The sequence below is a fragment of the Esox lucius genome, chromosome 4 (genome assembly GCF_011004845.1).
Source record: "Esox lucius isolate fEsoLuc1 chromosome 4, fEsoLuc1.pri, whole genome shotgun sequence".
Taxonomy (NCBI): Eukaryota; Metazoa; Chordata; class Actinopteri; order Esociformes; family Esocidae; genus Esox; species Esox lucius.
Window position 1 is genome coordinate 3,096,395 of NC_047572.1, and position 18,198 is coordinate 3,114,592.

General features: G+C 41.4%; 1 protein-coding gene across 4 annotated transcripts in view; it reads left to right on the top strand.

The window, feature by feature from the left end:
• Window positions 1-15,494: 15,494 nt before the first annotated feature.
• Window positions 15,495-18,198, top strand: part of bod1l1 (biorientation of chromosomes in cell division 1-like 1) — a 30,646-nt gene continuing 27,942 nt past the window's right edge. For 3 of the 4 annotated variants that reach the window (XM_034291797.1, XM_034291799.1, XM_034291800.1), the window contains exons 1-6: window positions 15,495-15,732; window positions 16,005-16,129; window positions 16,348-16,541; window positions 16,807-17,307; window positions 17,458-17,607; window positions 17,784-17,947. In XM_034291797.1, the coding sequence (XP_034147688.1) occupies window positions 15,616-15,732; window positions 16,005-16,129; window positions 16,348-16,541; window positions 16,807-17,307; window positions 17,458-17,607; window positions 17,784-17,947 (1,251 nt within the window). In that variant the 5' untranslated portion in view covers window positions 15,495-15,615. The remainder of the gene's footprint in view (window positions 15,733-16,004; window positions 16,130-16,347; window positions 16,542-16,806; window positions 17,308-17,457; window positions 17,608-17,783; window positions 17,948-18,198) is intronic. The other variant, XM_034291798.1, reaches the window with a different exon arrangement.

The following is an 18,198-nucleotide window of genomic DNA, read 5'->3' on the forward strand; positions in this document are numbered from 1 at the left end:
AGAACCTGCCCCAGGCGGAGTGGGTGTTGCTGAAGGTCATCAAGCGAAAGTGGTCGGAGCCAAGGTGGACGGGTCCTCATCAGGTGGTGGAGAGAACGAGTCATGCGGTCCGCCTGAGGGACAAAGGAGAGACGTGGTACCATTGGAGCCAGTGTACACCAGCGCAGGAGCCAGGAAGGTCGCTAACGGACCTCATCCAAACCGGGAAGGAGGAGCTTTCCCCAGCGTGGACGGAAGAAGGACCAACACCAGCCGGACCGGTGCCAGGAGCGGACCCCAGGACACGGCAGGACCACGAGCGAGTGAAGGAGACAGAGGACGGCGCCAGGGGAATAGACTCTTAAGGGGAAAGAACTGAAAAATACTGTAACAAAAGGAGGTATAGGACACCGAGTGGCTCATACCACTCGTACCAAGATGACAGGGTTACAGAGAAAGGTCTGGGGAGATGATAGTAGAATGAAGTGGTATATGGGAATTGGTAGAATAATGATATGTGTGTTGTGTGTTGTTACAGGTTTCCCAGGTTGGCATCGGGTCTTCATTCCCCCAGCGAAGAGGTTCGCGACCACACCTGAGGACACCTGTTTGAGGAAATTTGGGGGATTGAATTGGACTATGTCAAGGGGTCGCATACGAGCATTCTGGGATAGATAATCCGCTGGAGGAATGGCTGACCTCGATGTTCGGCCAGTGGAAAGGTTTGATAATGTCTGTTCTTTTATCGCTTTCTACATTTGGTGCTATAATGGTTACTTGTGGGTGTTGTTGTATCCCATGCACAAGAGGGCTTGCCATGAGAGTGATTTCTACAGCAATTGAGAAGGCTCCAGGATCGCCATCAGGGATGCTGATGCCTCTACTGGAGCAGCATGACCCGGGAGAACTGGAGCTTGGCGAATAGGGGTGATCTCTCTGGGGAGAGATCAAAAGGGGGAATTGTAGATGTAGTGATTGTATAAGTTAGTGAACTGTTGTAAGCTGTTGTAACCAATGTAGATGTATTGATTATATAAGTTAGTGAACTGTCATAAGCTGTTGTAACCAATGAAACAAAATATTAAATGTCTGTAATATGAGCTGAAACTGAAGGAGCAAGTAGGAGAATAGGAAACCCTGTTTAAGCAGTTGCCGGGGAGAGAAAGATTTAGTATGTCTGTTTTGTGAGAAACAGGACACAGGTTAGAGACACACACACACATAGTCTGACAGGCCAGACAGATACCAGGAGGAGACAAGAAGATGTTTGCGTTTATCCTTATAAGGAATAGAATTGGAACTGGACCAATAGCATACCTGTTCTGTGAATTTAACGACTCTATCTTTTGGGCGTAGTAGAAGTATAAAAATGATGTTTTGAATGTTGATCCTTAGACATTGTGCGGCGACACGTGTCTCCAGAAGCTTCTGTAATAAATGGACATATAACTACGGTAATTGCCCTGACTCCCGGTGTTTTATTCTCCTTTCCAACAAACCAACTCGGGGAAGTGTTATACTTCAACATAGGGTACGTTATAACTAGCTAAAGATGTGTGATACACCTGTCACTCTATGCAAGCAGGCAAGATCCATTTATTTTGTAGCTTAATATACACTATGTTGTCATTATTTAGAAATGTAAACAAAAGAATAATTTGTCATGGCCATCTTCTATGCAGTGGTGTAAAAAATAGTATTTGGCTGTGTTCACCGGTTTTGTGAAGTTGCTAAGGATGAGCTGAATTACCTAAACACAGTTCATAACTAACCAGTGATCTTAATTGATTATTTACACTCTTCCTTTAAATTTTATTGATCACTGGTTAGTTTTGAACTCCCAAAATTGTGATCACTGGTTAGTTTTGAACTCCCAAGATTAGTGTGTTTGGCAAAAAAAAACAAAAAAACAAGTATTAGTAAAGAGCTGGATTCTCAGGCCCTTAAAACCAGGGATCAAGTACGTAATCTTGGTGTTCTGATAAAACTCAGACCTCACATTTAACAGTCATATTCAAACGGTCACCAAAACAGCATTCTACCATCTAAAAAATATTGCAAGATTTGCAGTCTTGGTGCCCCAAAAAGACCCAGAGAAGCTCATCCATGCTTTTATCTCTAGTAGGGTTGACTACTGTAATGGACTCCCCAAAAAACAGCTGCAGCTCATTCAGAATGCTAACCAGGACCAAGAGAAAAGAGCACATCACTCCGGTTCTTAAATCTTTGCATTGGCTTCCAGTCAGTTACAGAATAGATTTCAAAGTGGTGCTTTTAATTTATAAATCTCTGAATGGTTACATTTCTGATATGTTTGAAGAATATAAACTGAGCAGGGCTCGATGTATGAATTGTGCTATATCAATACATTTGCTTGCTTTACCTGGTTACTTAGATCTTAATTAGATACTTCCCTAAAGTGGTGAACAAAGCCGAACACAGTTGAGTACTTTTACTTTGCACTTTGTACACCTCTACTTCTATGTGATTTTTGTGATCTTTCATTTCAGTTCCAAAGATGCGTTGTTGAGCTGGGGGATGCTGTTGCCTGGGTAAATGCCAACATGGGCCTTTTCTGAGACTGGGTAGTCCTCACCCCTGAATGATGAGGAAATACAGGGTGCTCTGCAGATGCTCAGAGGTGTTTCAACTCTAGAGGAAGAACAAGAAGCTCTCTCCCATTCATGTTTTTGTTTAATAATTTTGAAGACACTGAAACATTCATAGACGAAAGAGACAAAAGAGGACTTGGTGATCATTTTGAGCTTCCCTGTTAATTATGTTTGTTGATGAGGATACCTATTAGCTGTCTTTAAACCATCAGCTAATGCTGGGTTCCACACAACAAAAATTACAAGATCCAGAAAACACAATATAATTTGACGAGACAAAGAGACAAGGAACATCATTTATTTAGCAAGAGTAAACTGGACAGTGTTTTGGAAGTGTTCACCTGGCCATACAACATGATAGGATGAATCCAAAGCCTACAGAATCTGGGCAAAGCTGAATACACAGTACATAAAGAAACAGTTTAGTTTTGACAGTGTTTTGACAGGAATGTAATGTTTAGAATATTTAATGGGGTAATTAAATGTTTAATTGTCTAACTGGCATATAATTTAATTTTGTATTTCTTAGGTAATGCCATTAACTTTAAGATTTTGGGCTATATTAATTGACTTTCAATAGTGTATGTTGTGCTCTTTTTGACCTGTTCTACTTGTAATTTATGCTATTGAAACAACTTTTAGGGTAAGGGTTAAATTAGATGTAACACATATTCCTCCCAACAAAGTTTTAAGTCCATAACCACGTCATTACTATATAATAAAAATTGTGCTTGTTCCAGGCACCCCTGTAAACAGATGTTGACCTGACCTCTAAATTATGCAAATTGAAACTTGCCACCTTTCTGCAACAGGCTATAGAAAATTCCACACTTCCAGTTACCAATTTCAACTTTCTAGAAGATTGCTGTTCAATTGAACAATGCAAGTCAGATGAAGGAGAAACCATTACAATGATTTGTATGAAAACTGGTCAGATCTATACAGCAGAACACACAGGTCTCGGAAAAGGACCTTCAGAACAGTTTAGCTGTCACTGAAGTTGTTGCTCACAGGTCCACCGCACAATGTACCTTACACAGCATGTTCACATTTGTCTAATATGTTGAATCTATGGAAAATACATAAATGGTAATACTGTATAAACTTGTGCAAAAGGGAAGCCTGTTTCACTTTGTAACATGAAGAGCTCAGATCAACTATATTTGAACTGCAATAAGCAGAATTCTCAACCATCAACCTCCTAATAACGGCCTTTACTGTATCACATATAACCAAGCAATGGCTACTCAAAGAAAAACTGACCATGGCAGGCATAGTGAGTATGACTGTGCATGTGTATGTATGCATGTGTCTGTATTATAACTGCACTCAGCAGCTTTCTAAACCACCCATGTCTCATTCTTGACTGTAACCAAAACATTTTTAGAGGCACTTCAGTTTTCAAATGAATGTATTTCAGTTGTTTGTTATCAAACTATTTTAATCCTGAAACAAAATACAATTAAATGTTATTGGAAAATACCATTTTATTTTACATAATTGGTACAAGCATAATCAGACTAGATTGCAGTAGTCAAAGCAAATACACTTTTGTTTTCTATATCAGTGCTTGAACCGCTTGAACCTAGTGTTATATCTTGACAAATTATATTGAATGAAATCACATGGACTCTGAGATAAAGTTGTAACATTAGTTTACTCTTCCTCCATTAGTACACTCAACGTAATGACGTCATACGCATACATGACACCTAGTGTTGAAACCAGGATGTACCCAAACTGACCAATGGCGAACATCAGTGGGTGTTACTTAATATTCAGAAACCCCCATTTAAACTGACCAATAGCGAACATCAGAGGGCGTAACTTAATATTCAGGAACCCCCATATTAAGTAACGCCCCGACTTGCGGTCTGCAGATATACCTTATTGGGGGTGATGCCGGCGCCAGCTGTTTCCCCTTGATGATCACACACCTGTTCCCTATTCCACCACTCACCGGCAGCATTTAAGTGGTGCTTTGACGTCTTGTCCCTGCCGGATCGTTAGTTGTATCTTGTACATCCTGCTTGTTCAGCTCAGTCTGAAGTTCTGCCTAGTCCCACTTACCTGTTTGTTTCGTGTTCTGACTCACCCTGTTCTCCGCTCCGTCACAGGATTCTGCATCTCCGTTCACCTGCCTGGATTCTGCCTTGACAACCGGTTCATCAACTGCATCCTGACCCACATTCTCCTTCCTGACTGCCTGGACTCCTGGAATCACCTTCACTCCATCTCCCCTGCCTGCACCCTGTCCATACTCTCCACAAACACTTGCTGTTCGCTAATAAATCACGCTTCACGATCTCTACTTGTCCTGGTCTGCTTTTGGGTTCCTCCTAGGCCCTGACAATATCAGCTGCCATTTTTCTAACTAGCCCAAATTCAATCATTACTGTTTTATACCATTATATGTATTAATCATCATTTTAAAATGTAACTTTAACATAAATATTGAATTTTGATATCTTTGGCATATGCTATAATTTGTTAATGGCTGTCATGAATTAAGTGTTACATAATTTTTCCAAGGAAAGGGTTCTGTTGTGAAGCATAAAGCATTAAGTATAATGGGTGTACTTTTTCATTTTTAGGTAGGGCTAAACAACTTTTAGAACGATGCATATTGGCCAAGAATGTGGTCCATAATTTTCATATAGTGTCTTCTCAAGTAAGTCGTTATCACAAATTTTACAGTCATCTAGCTGATGCCTGTAACCAGAGCCACAGAGTAGTGAGTGCATAAAATTCCAAACTCCACCACACTACACCCCTGGGAAAAATACGTTGTGTTAAGAAATGCACAAACAAGATGTACTAACAGTACTGTGTGAGAAAGTTTAATAAGAAGTAAAAGTTAATTGTTTGTACAATTACTGTTTTTATATGAATGTAAACTAACATTTCCTTTTTCTCTACAGTTCCAAAAACAGTATTGAACCAGGCGAGGATGCAATCACATGTTCAGTCACATAAAACTGAAATACGTAAGTTTTTCAAACTCATTAAGTAACAGCCAATCCAGTGTAAAGTTACTTAATGATTTGAAAATAGCATACTTGTCACGGTACAGTGAGGTTCAGTGCATCCCCTGTTCCCGTCACTCACAAACACATCCCGGACGAGCCGCTGGAGGAGGAATACCGCCGTCTCAGCTATTTCTTCGGGGAGAACAACCCGATCCTTGCAGACAAGATGGGAGTATTCCTGCCCGGAGTACGACTACCCGACCCTGCGGACGAGAGGGGATTATGCCTGCTGGGGGGACTGGTTCTCCAACCCGCTCTCGTCTGAACACTCGGAGTCGGACACAGAGTATGACTCCATGGACGAGGACGCCACAGAGGGGGTGCTCGAGTGGGACCCTGTACTATGCCAGCTGGTCCTGGCCTTCCCCAAGGTCAAGGGGGCACCAACGCGCTGGCGGGATCCCCAAACTGGGGTCCGCGGCCCACGTCCGTCCCTCATCTGGCAGCACCCCAGAGATTCCCCCAGGATAATTTTTTGGGGGGACCAACGGGGTACCCGAGGGGGGCCAATTGGGAGCCCGAGGGGCCAATTAGGAGTCACTGTTCTGCGGCCTGCTGCTGCCCTGTGGCCTACTGCATGGCCTGCTACCCCTCAGCTGCTATCCGTGGCCTGCCTTACGTCCGGTACCAGCCTCAGCGCCCCTAGCTGCCCTGGAGCCGCTGCCAGCGCCCCCTGCTGCCCAGTGGCCGCAGCCACCGTCGCCCTCTGCTACCGAGGACTGGCCGCCACTGCCGCCCGCTGAGGTTCGTGTAGCCTCACTCTTGAGCCGGGGTTCGTGTTGGCCCGTCTGGTAGCTGGGCCTTTGGGGGGGGGTACTGTCACGGTATGGTGAGGTTCAGCAACACATGCCGTGCATCCCCTGTTCCCGTCACAAACACATCCTGGACTTGTTTTGTGTCACATGTTTTCAGTCATTTTCACCAGGTCCCAATCATTTCATTAGTATATGTTTAAATGTTTCCCCTCTGCTCCCCACATTTGTTGATCATTGTTATTTTATTGTTGCTGTCAGTTATGTGTTCACATGTAACTGGTAACTGCTTCCGTTTTTGCTGCTTAATGTCAGCCCTTTTCTTTCTTTAGTGTGTTTGTACTCGGTTTTGTTTTGCATTAAATACCAACATCACCTGCAATCTGCTTGCGCTTGGTTCCTCTTCACCACCACCCGTTACAATACTAAATGACTAGAGAAATGAATATAAAAACAATAGAAATAGGAACACATAACTGCCAAGTTAATATAAAATAATAATAACATCCAAACATCGTCTTTTGGTTATGATTTTCCAATTTCCCTCAGAGAGGGCTTAAGGATAGATAAAAATATGTATATTTTCAATCTATTATAACTTGGAATTTTGTTTTCATTGATTTTATCATTTTTTGTCTAAATTGTAATGATCTTCCTGTCAAATATCCAATCAGAATTTTTCTTTATTAGTCTCTTATCTAGTTGGGCTCAACAATCATTGGCTACACCCTCAGGCTTTGAATACAAGGCACCAGTCAATGTCAATTGAGCCAATAGCGAGCTGTATCATGTTTTCTCACATTTGAGCCTAGCTTGCCGGCAAGCTTTTTGCAGTGAGTCTAGGTAATGATGGTGATGGCCCAACTTCTTCGCCCTAGCTTTGATCTCAATAATAAAGGAACTTCTTACGGATTTAAAAACAAAAAAGAAGCTATATGAACCTGCTGATTTCATTGCCAATTTCATAAAGAAGGTACGGAGCCCCAGAGGAGACAAGGGAATAAAATACTATTTTAAAGCAGCTAAATATTAATTTGAGGCCACAAAATACTATTTTGAGGGAAGAAAATACTATTTTCGAACCACGCAATACTAATTTCAGGTCAAGAAATACTGATTCAAGGCCACAAAATAATTATTTTGAAGGGAAAAAATACTATCTTGAGGGAAAAAAATACTATTTTATTTTGAGGCATCATACAATTGTATTTGAGGTCTCAAAATACTGCAAAACAGAAAGGATACAGCTTAAGTCAAACAGAAATTGTGAAATTTTGGCATTGATATTGAAAATATGACTGATCATGCAAAAAAATATTTAAGGATAGTGATCATATGAAGCCATTTATTATCACATAGTTGCTTGGCTCCTTTTAAAATCGTAATGAGAACAGTAATCAACCAAATGGCCCTGATTAAAAGTTGACATACCCTTCATAACATACCCTTGGCCTTGTTACAAACACACAAGGTGACACACACAGGTGAAAATGGCAATTAAAGGTGAATTTCCCACACCTGTTTTAATTAGTGTCTGTGTATAAATAGGCAATGAGTTTGTTAGCTCTCACGTGGATGCACTGAGCAGATTAGATACTGAGCCATTGGGAGCAGAAAATAACTGTCAAAAGACCTGCAAAACAAGGTAATGGAACTTTATAAAGATGGAAAGGGATATAAAAAGATATTCAAAGCCTTGCAAATGCCAGTCAGTACTGTTCAATCACCTATTAGGAATTGGAAAATTCAGGGATCTCTTGATACCCAGCCAAGGTCAGGTAGACCAAGAAATATTTCAACCAAAACTGCCAGAAGAATTGTTTGGCATTTAAAGAAAAACCCACAGGCACACTGTAATTTGGATTGACAACCATAAGCGCTATGTTTGGGGAGAGGTCAACAAGGCCTATAGTGAACAGAATACCATCCCCACTGTGAAGCATGGTGGTGATTCACTGATGTTTTGGGGGGGTGTGAGCTCTAAAGGCACAGGGAATCTTGTGAAAATGTATGGCAAGATGAATGCAGGATGTTATCAGAAAATACTGGCAGACAATTAGCATTCTTCTGCACGAAAGCTACACATGGGCTCCTCTTGGACTTTCCAGCACGACAATGACCCTAAACAGAAGGCCAAGTTGGCCCTCCAGTGGTTACAGCAGTAAAAGGTGAAGGTTCTCTAGTGGCCAACACAGTCTCCTGACCGTAATATCATCGAGCCACTCTGGGGAGATCTCAAACGTGCAGTTCATGCAGGACGACCAAAGACTTTGCATGACCTGGAGGCATTTTGCCAAAACCACCTGCAAGAATTTCTGTCCCCAAAGACAACTATTACAAAAGACTGCACACTGTCATTGATGCTAAAGGGGGGCAATACACTGTATTAAGAACTAAGGGTATGCAGATTTATGAACAGGGGTCAGTTCATTTTTTTCTTTATTGCCATGTTTTGTTTTATGATTGTGCCATTCTGTTATGACCTACAGTTGAATGTGAATCCCATAAGAAATAAAATACATGTGTTTTGCCTGCTCACTCATGTTTTCTTTACAAATGGTAAATTATACACAGCGTGTACAATTATTAGGCAAATCGTATTCCACCAGATTTATTTTATTGTTGAACAAACACAATGCTCTCAGTCAATCCAAAATATAATTGAACCTCAAACCTGAATGTTTCTCAGGGGAATACATAAGTCTCATCTCATCTTCATCCGCTTATCCGGTATCGGGTCGCGGGGGCAGCAGCTCCAGCAGGGGACCCCAAACTTCCCTTTCCCGAGCCACATTTGCCAGCTCTGACTGGGGGATCCCGAGGCGTTCCCAGGACAGTGTCGAAATATAATCTCTCCACCTAGTCCTGGGCCTACCCCGAGGTATCCTCCCAGCTGGACGTGCCTGAAACACCTCCCTAGGGAGACGTCCTGGGGGCATCCTTACCAGATGCCTGAACCACCTCAGCTGGCTCCTTTCGATGCAAAGGAGCAGCGGCTCTACTCCGAGTTCCTCACAGATGACTGAGCTTCTCACCCTATCCCTAAGGGAGCAGCCAGCCACCCTTCAGAGAAAACCCATTTCAGCCGCTTGTACTCGCAATCTTGTTCTTTTGGTCATGACCCAGCCTTCATGACCATAGGTGAGGGTAGGAACGAAAATTGACGGGTATATCGATAATGGTGTGGTTAAGCGAATGCAATACCTCCCCCACTGCCCCGATTCTCTGGCCAAAGCCCCCTCCAGGATCCTTGCAAGAGTAAAGAGCTGGTCGGTCATTCCGCGACCAGGATGGAATCCGCATTGTTCCTCTTCAATCTGAGGTTCGACTATCTGCCGAACACTCCTTTCCAGTACCTTTGAGTAGACTTTCCCAGGGAGGCTGAGAAGTGTAATACCCCTATAATTGGCTTTTTGAACAGGGGAACCACCACCCTGGTCCGCCACTCCTTAGGCACTGTCCCCGACTCCCATGCAATGTTGAAGAGGCGTGTTATTCAAGACATCCCCTCCACACCCAAAGCTTTCAACATTTCTGGATAGATCTCATCAATCCCCGGAGCTTTGCCAATGTGGAGTTGTTTGACTATCTCAGTGACTTCTGCCATGGAGATTGACGATGCTTCCCCATCAGCCTCCAGCTCTGCCTCCACTATAGAGGGCGTGTTAGTGGGATTTAGGAGTTCCTCAAAGTGTTCCTTCCATCGCCCAATTACCTCCTCAGTTGAGGTCAACAGTGTCCCATCCTTACTGCACACAGCTTGGATAGTTCCCCGTTTTCCCCTCCTTAGGTGGCGGACGGTTTTCCAGAAACACCTTGGTGCCGACCCAAAGTCCTTCTCCATGGCTTCCCCAAACTCCTCCCACACTCGCTGTTTTGCCTCTTTCACCGCAGCCCGCAACCAATAGCTCATTGGTTGAAAATCCCCATTCCACTATGGGGGCAATAATGAAGTTTAATGCAACTGGAGATGTTAACAATTGGCCTGGAAAAGGGTGTCTATATAGACCCCACACACAGTGAGGAGGATGGTTTGAGTGGCCAAAGAATCTCCAAAGATTACAACTGGAGAATTGCAGAGGTTAGTTGGATTTTGGGGTCATAAAATCTCCAAAACCACAATCAGATAACCACAAATTGTTTTTGGGTTTTGCCATAAAAAAGCCTTTAGTGTCATCAACCTCATGTGTCTACAGTTTGCTAAACGTCACTGGAACTTTAAATGGAATCTGGTTTTATGGTCAGACATTTATGGTCAACATCCACCAGGATGGTTTTGGCATAGACAGAAAGATCGCCATGTAGAAAAGTACCTAATCCCCACTGTGAAGTATAGTGGTGGATCTTGTGATGTTGTGGGTCTGTTTTTCTCCCAAAGGCCCTGGACAACTTGTTAGGATACATGATATTATGGACTCCATCATGTACCAGCAGATATAAAATCAAATCTTGACTGCCTCTGCAACGAAGATTAAAACTGGTCTGTGGTTGGTTCTTTCAGCAGGACAAGGATTCAAAGCACACCTCAAAATCATAATTAAAATGGTTCACTGACCACAGAATCAAGGTTTTGCCATAGCCATCCATTCCCCAGACCTAACTCCCAAAGAAAACTTGAGATGAGCTGAAGAAGAAAGTCCACAAAAATTGAATTAATTTTGAATGCAATGTGTAAAATATTATTTCAACTTTAGATCACTGGTTTTGTGGTAAAAACAACGGTAATGACATTGATATCAGAAGTACTGGGTAAATGACATTTTGTGTTTTGTGTTTCTTATTGTTGCATGCTGAAAATAGAACTTTGAATACAGCTCAACTTTTTTTCTCTCAGCAGTCCGTGGTCTTCAAACAATGTGAATAGTTGTGTGGTTAAATTTAATCCGCCACTACTTGAGTAACTGTTTCGGCAAATGTTTCTTTGAAACAACGGTATTTCCTTCTAATGTGTATCCTTCTATCGATATTTGAAACTGTTGTGTACGTGTGCTGCTTTTGTGAGACACTGCCAAGGTGTGGCATAGGACTGTTTGACTCTGTCATCAAAGAATTGCTTCTACATAGATTTGCAAAAGAAAGGTCTCAAGTCATGCTCTGTTTCTAGCATGTATAGGCTTCTTGTTTGGTCTGTGATCAGTATGTCTTCTTTTTTGTCTTGTTAATCCATACCCACTATTTGTCCAGTTGGCTGTTAACTTAAAATAACATTACAGTAGAAACAAATGTACATATTCCATAGGTGTCAAGATTCAGTGTAATTTGATTGAAGGTAAATGAAGTAAGCAAATTAAGGAAGGTAAATGGTCTAAAGAAAATGTGGAAAAATACATTTCAATGTGGACAGATGTGTGATGCCTGGAGAGGCCTCAAAACATTGTCTGGGACTCCAGAGAACCAATGTAAACACTGCAACAAAAGCACTGATGGGCTTAACTTCACCAAAGAGCGAAAGTCAACAAAGCATCATGTCCTCATAACATCAGTAATAAGCTCCTGAAGACCTGCTACAAACAACTGGCCCGTCTTCTGTGAACTTTTAAACTGGTCCTCGGAGGAACATACAGTTCAGTTCTGTGGAAGACCATTACCATCTGCCTTGTTCCAAAGAGCAGACCCAGACTTCCCTATGACTTCTGGCCTGTAGCTCTTACATCAGTGGTGATGAAGAGTGTGAACTTCTGGTACTTTCGCAACTACAAGAGACGGTCCAGAACCTGGCAGATCAACTTGTTTGCCTACAGGAAGAGTGTAGATGATGCTACCCTTACATTACTTTATCATATACACTCCCATCTGGAAAAACCAAAAGCACATGCCAGGCTTGTGTATTTCTCTAGTGCCTTTAACATAATTCAACCACATCTGCTGGAAATAAAACTACTAAACATGTGTAAATCCTCTACTCATACTGTGGATAATTACATTCCTTACACACACACAAAATATGTATTCTGTAATGTATTTCATTATTTTATTATATGCTGTATTATATATATATATATATAAATCAAAGTTATCTGGGGAAATAACTGAAATTAGTAACTCTAATATATTATATTGTATTTGATTTCATGTCATCATTATAACGAAAAGTGTCTTTGGGTGATGTGGGATGAATGGGGCTTCAGAGAGGATCCACCGCTTCCTTCTGTTCTGCTGCTGGTGTTGAATCTCCAAGGCAGGATGGATGGGCTGCTTAAGGACGTTTCCTTTTGTATGGATGGGCATGCTGGGATGAACTTTGTTGTATATGACATGGCTGCCAACATTGACCGCATGCCGGTGGAGCGGATCACCTTGTATATACCTGTAAATACAGTACATACCTGTACGCATACTAAAGTTTGTATGTGTCCGACACCACAAACACAGTTCCCTCAGGAAAACTATATTGTTATATTCTATTGTATTTGCTATAGCTTTTGCAGTCACTAGATCTCAACCTGAAATTTGTCATTTTGGAGAGGCAAGACAAGGACGACTCTAGGGGCAGATTCAATATTATATATACATTATAATTTTTTTATGTTAACCAAAAAAAACTATAAAACAATAACCCCTCCCTACACTACATCCAGACCAACATCCATCACTCCACCCCCCCCCAACATCACTCCCATCCACCTTCATTCTTCAATGAGAGAGACAGAGAGATAGACAAAGAAGCAAGAAAACAAATATCAAAAAACAAGTTATTGACATCTGACTTTTTCCTGATCCTTCAATATTCAGTGGTAATGTCATTGCGGTCAGCAATTTAACACACATCTGTGAATGGTAAATCCTAAAACATAATGATACAAGTATTATTAGGCCTATATATTATTTAAATGTGTCTGAAACCAATATCTGTTCAGAGCAAACAGATCAGAGACAGACTTGTATTCATTTACTGCTCAAAAGGAATTGTTGATAACATTCAGGCTGCTTTTAATGCATCGCATTTGTTTTTTGTTTTTTTTGGGTGAAACACAATTGAGTGACAGAATGGGCAGTGTCATATGCACTAAATGTTCAGTTTGACCAATTTGAACAGTGTAAGATTATTTCACAGACATAAATTAGTCCCAAGCCTATTACTGAACCAAAATACTATTTGAATTTTTGTAAAATAATGAGTATTGAACAAGCATTTACACTGAAGACAGTGAGCTGCAGATTTGATTTAGCTGAAAGACAGATCATATCCACATGCTTTTATCATCTTTTGAAGTTTAATTAATTTGCTGGCCTGAATTATTTATCATAGTCATTAAGTCAACCATTTATATAAAACACCTATTTGGGCTTGCCAAAATTGCACTATGGATTCAATATACAACAAAACAAATAGGCTAAAAGTTCATTTTACAGCAAGCTATCATAAGTGAATAGATGATTGTAGTTCCTTCTTTAAGACTATCACAGTAAAGCATTTAGTATCATAACGTTAGCTAGTTAGCTAACGTTATGGTCGAATTAATTTCAAGACACAAAGCTTGATTAACATTCAGTCAACAAGCTAGCTAACATTAACTTTCCTGTCCAATTCAAGACACCAGCATTGTTTTATACAAAACAAAATGTGATTCAATATAGCTACTCATACTCTGATAACCGTCCATCTTGTTAATAAACATGCTATTGGTTAAAATATTTTTAGAAATGTTGGCCAACTGAAAAGTATGAACATGAAAAGTATGAGCATGTACAGCACTCAATACTTAGTTGGGGCTCCTTTTGCCTGAATTACTGCAGCAATGCGGCGTGGCATGGAGCTGATCAGTCTGTGGCACTGCTCAGGTGTTATGAGAGCCCAGGTTGCTCTGATAGTGGCCTTCAGCTCTTCTGCATTGTTGGGTCTGGCGTATCGCATCTTCCTCTTCACAATACCCCATAGATTTTCTATAGGGTTAAGGTCATGCGAGTTTGCTGGCCAATTAAGAACAGGGATACCATGGTCCTTAAACCAGGTACTGGTAGCTTTGGCACTGTGTGCAGGTGCCAAGTCCTGTTGGAAAATGAAATCTGCATCTCCATAAAGTTGGTCAGCAGCAGGAAGCATGATGTGCTCTAAAACTTCCTGGTAGACGGCTGCGTTGCTCTTGGACCTCAGAAAACACAGTGGACCAACCCTAGCAGATGACATGGCACCCCAAACCATCACTGACTGTGGAGACTTTACACTGGACTTCAAGCAACGTGGATTCTGTGCCTCTCCTCTCTACCTCCAGACTCTGGGACCTTGTTTTCCAAAGGAAATGCAAAATGTACTTTCATCAGAGAGCATAACTCAGCAGCAGTCCAGTCCTTTTTGTCTTTAGCCCAGGCGAGACGCTTCTGACGCTGTGTCTTGTTCAAGAGTGGCTTGACACAAAGAATGCGACAGCTGAAACCCATGTTTTGCATATGTCTGTGTGTGGTGGTTCTTGAAGCACTGACTCCAGCTGCAGTCCACTCTTTGTGAATCTTTCCCACATTTTTGAATGGGTTTTGTTTCACAATCCTCTCCAGGGTGCGGTTATCCCTATTGCTTGTACACTTATTTCTATCACATCTTTTCCTTCCCTTCGCCTCTCTATTAATGTGCTTGGACACAGAGCTCTGTGAACAACCAGCCTATTTAGCTATGACCTTTTGTGTCTTGCCCATCTTGTGCAAGGTGTCAATGGTCGTCTTTTGGACTGCTGTCAAGTCAGCAGCCTTCCCCATGAGTGTGTAGCCTACAGAACTAAACTGAGAGACCATTTGAAGGCCTTTGCAGGTGTTTTGGGTTAATTAGCTGTGGCACCAGGTGTCTTCAATATTGAACCTTTTCACAATATTCAAATTTTCTGAGATACTGAATTTGGGAATAAACAAAGAAATAAACACTTTAAATATATCAGTATGTGTGGAATGAATGTATACATTATATTATTATTACATTATACATTATAAGTTTCACTTTTTGAATGAAATTACTGAAATAAATCAACTTTTTGATGATATTCTAATTTTATGACCAGCACCTGTACTACTGGCCGCGGGACTACTCTTTACTCCTGATGCGGGGCTGCAGCTGGATGCCTCTCGATAGAGGGCGCCAACATCAAAATATCAAACAACAGTAATTTTCTTTCCGGTTTAATGTCGTTCAACATCCGGGTTAAATTCGTTCGGTCTAAAAAAGAAAACATTTAGAAATATCGAAGCTGTTAAGAAGCGACTGTTAAATTTTAATGCTTCTTTATGTTTGCGATTTAAATTAGAAACACGTAACGGATGGCAGGTTTACCACCCGGAGACCCTCAGTTGGTCTCTATGATCGTCAATCATTTAAAAACGCAAGGTCTTTTTGATCAATTTAGAAGGGACTGTTTGGCAGACGTGGATACGAAGGTAACGTTATATGGATGATGATGAAGAAATTAATTGAACAGATTAACCCGTAGCCAACATGTTCATTTACATTATTCCTGATACAGTAACTAACTAGCATGTTTGTTAGTATTACATGATCACAGAAACAAGTAGCAAGCGAGTTGTTGCGTAGAGACAACCACATTTCACGCTCTGGATCACAGAGGCACAATGTCTAATTCAGGAATTAGGTCACGCGTAAATCAATAAATTGTAAAGATGGCTGTTATCTTTGTTTTTGTTTTATTTAGCCTGCATACCTGAATTTAAGACAGCGAGTGGACAACTTCGTGTCCAATCACCTTTCCAACCATACATGGAGTCCTCACTTGAACAAGAATCAGTTGAGAAACAACATCCGGCAGTTAGTACTTCAGTAAGTAATTTTGGAAGTGAACCCTATACACAATGCACACTTGGTGATTATGGATATGGCTTATAGCAAAATTGAACCATTGTCTGATTTTATATTGGGTCTGAGAAATACTATTTGTGCTGACTCCCTGTTTAGTCACTACTAGCACCTTTCAAGTCATATGCTAGAACCACTAAAGAACCTATACATCCTATTTTGTGTATTTTCCTTTCCCATGGGAGGTCTGGGATGCTGGAGCAAGGAGTTGACAGGATAGTCGCTCAAGTGGTGGATCCCAAAATCCATCACACCTTTAGGCCGCAGGTGGAGAGGGTGGTCCGTGAATTCCTCTCCCCTGGAAGCTATGTTGAGGAACACCCTGTCCTGTCTGCTCCTGTGGAGGATAAGCAAGAGTTGAATCTATTAGTACAAGGTAAAAGGAAGTTGGGTACTTTAGCAGGTCTTTTAAAGCCTTGTATATTTGTCTAATCCCCTAATTGTATAGAGAATTTCAAGTATTTCATATTACCAATTCTGTTTAATTTGACTACTTCTCTCATTCGTGTTCATTTGGAATCTCCCGCTTACTACTCCAATTATGGTCAATGGAATTGTCAAAGAATGATAATTGAATGCAATTGCATTATTAGCTTACTCACCATTCATTTGTATGACACAGTCTGAATTTGTATTCTCAGCAAATCCATCTGCCCCTGCTACTTCAATGGCAGGTGATGCCATGTCCATTCTGGATACAATTACCAACCTGAACCAGGAAGCCAGCTCCCGGGCCAGCTCCAATGGAGAGAAGGGCCGTAAAGGAGGCAGTGAGAAGGATCAATTCTCAGATTCCATGCAGGAGGCTGAAGCAGGACAGCAGGAAACAGGTCTGTTGGAGGAAGGGGAAGAGGACCAGAAGAGGAAGACACCAGAGCAGGAAGAGGAAGCAAAGCTTGTGTCAGAGGTCCAGGCCATTGAAGTCAAAACTGAGGACGTACAGGAACAGTACTCTGAGAGAGAGGGTATGACTGAGGATGAGGAGGAAGAGTTTCGAAATCAAGAGCAGACAGAAGAGAGCAAAGAAGTCAAGAGCACTGGACTGTTGAAAGATGAGGTACAGAACAAGGATTTGGATCCCCTTCAGTCCCCCAATGAGAAACACCATATCAAGCAGAAGGCCAGAGAGAGGTTAAAAGAAGGTGAGATCTTAATTAGTAATTTGTATTGCATATTAAGGTTGGTAAATTCTGACTGAAACAACGATCAGCTGTAATACAGTGATGTCCATTTACAATATAGGCAATATGCATCGGCGTGAACAAAATTGCGGTTGTGATATTTCTCATCAGAATATTCTTTGGAGGATTCTGATCTTGATGGCCTCAGTGACATCACTGTGAGCTCGGTCCACACCAGTGACCTGTCCTCATTTGAGGAGGACAGCGATGATGAGCAGCCACTATCCGATTCTACAGAAGACGGCGAAGTCTCGTCCGAAAGTATGATTGTGTTGAAGCCATCTTTACTTTCAAGCAAACTATATAAAAATGTATTTTTTCTAAGTGGAATGTTTTTAAAGCTATGAACGAGTACTGTTTCAAATATAAAGTGAAAAGATAAGGCCATATTCAAGCTAATGTTTCCTTGTTAGAAACTTTTTTTTTTTTATCTCAAGATGATAAGTCTGAGGAAAAGAAGACCAATGCTGAAGATGACAACGAGGGTTGTGCCGAGCGCAAGCCACGCCGACAGGCCTATGTCCATAAACCCTTCCTCTACTCACGTTATTATAGCGACTCTGATGATGAAGTCACAGTGGAGCAGCGTCGTCGGTCAGCAGTAAGTGACGTCTCAGACCTAATTATGTAAAAGAAATGCCTGTATAGTCCAAATAACAATACAACCACACAGAGTAATGTATTCTGTATAATTTAAGATCTTTACGAAATTAGTGCTTCTACTATTATAAAATATTATTTTTTATATAGTTATATTGGTCACTCTGGAAGTCAAAGAGGTGTCCACACCTGCATTTCTCTACCTGGGCAGCAGATAGTGAAATGGTTAGAGCATCTAACCAGTTTCTGAAA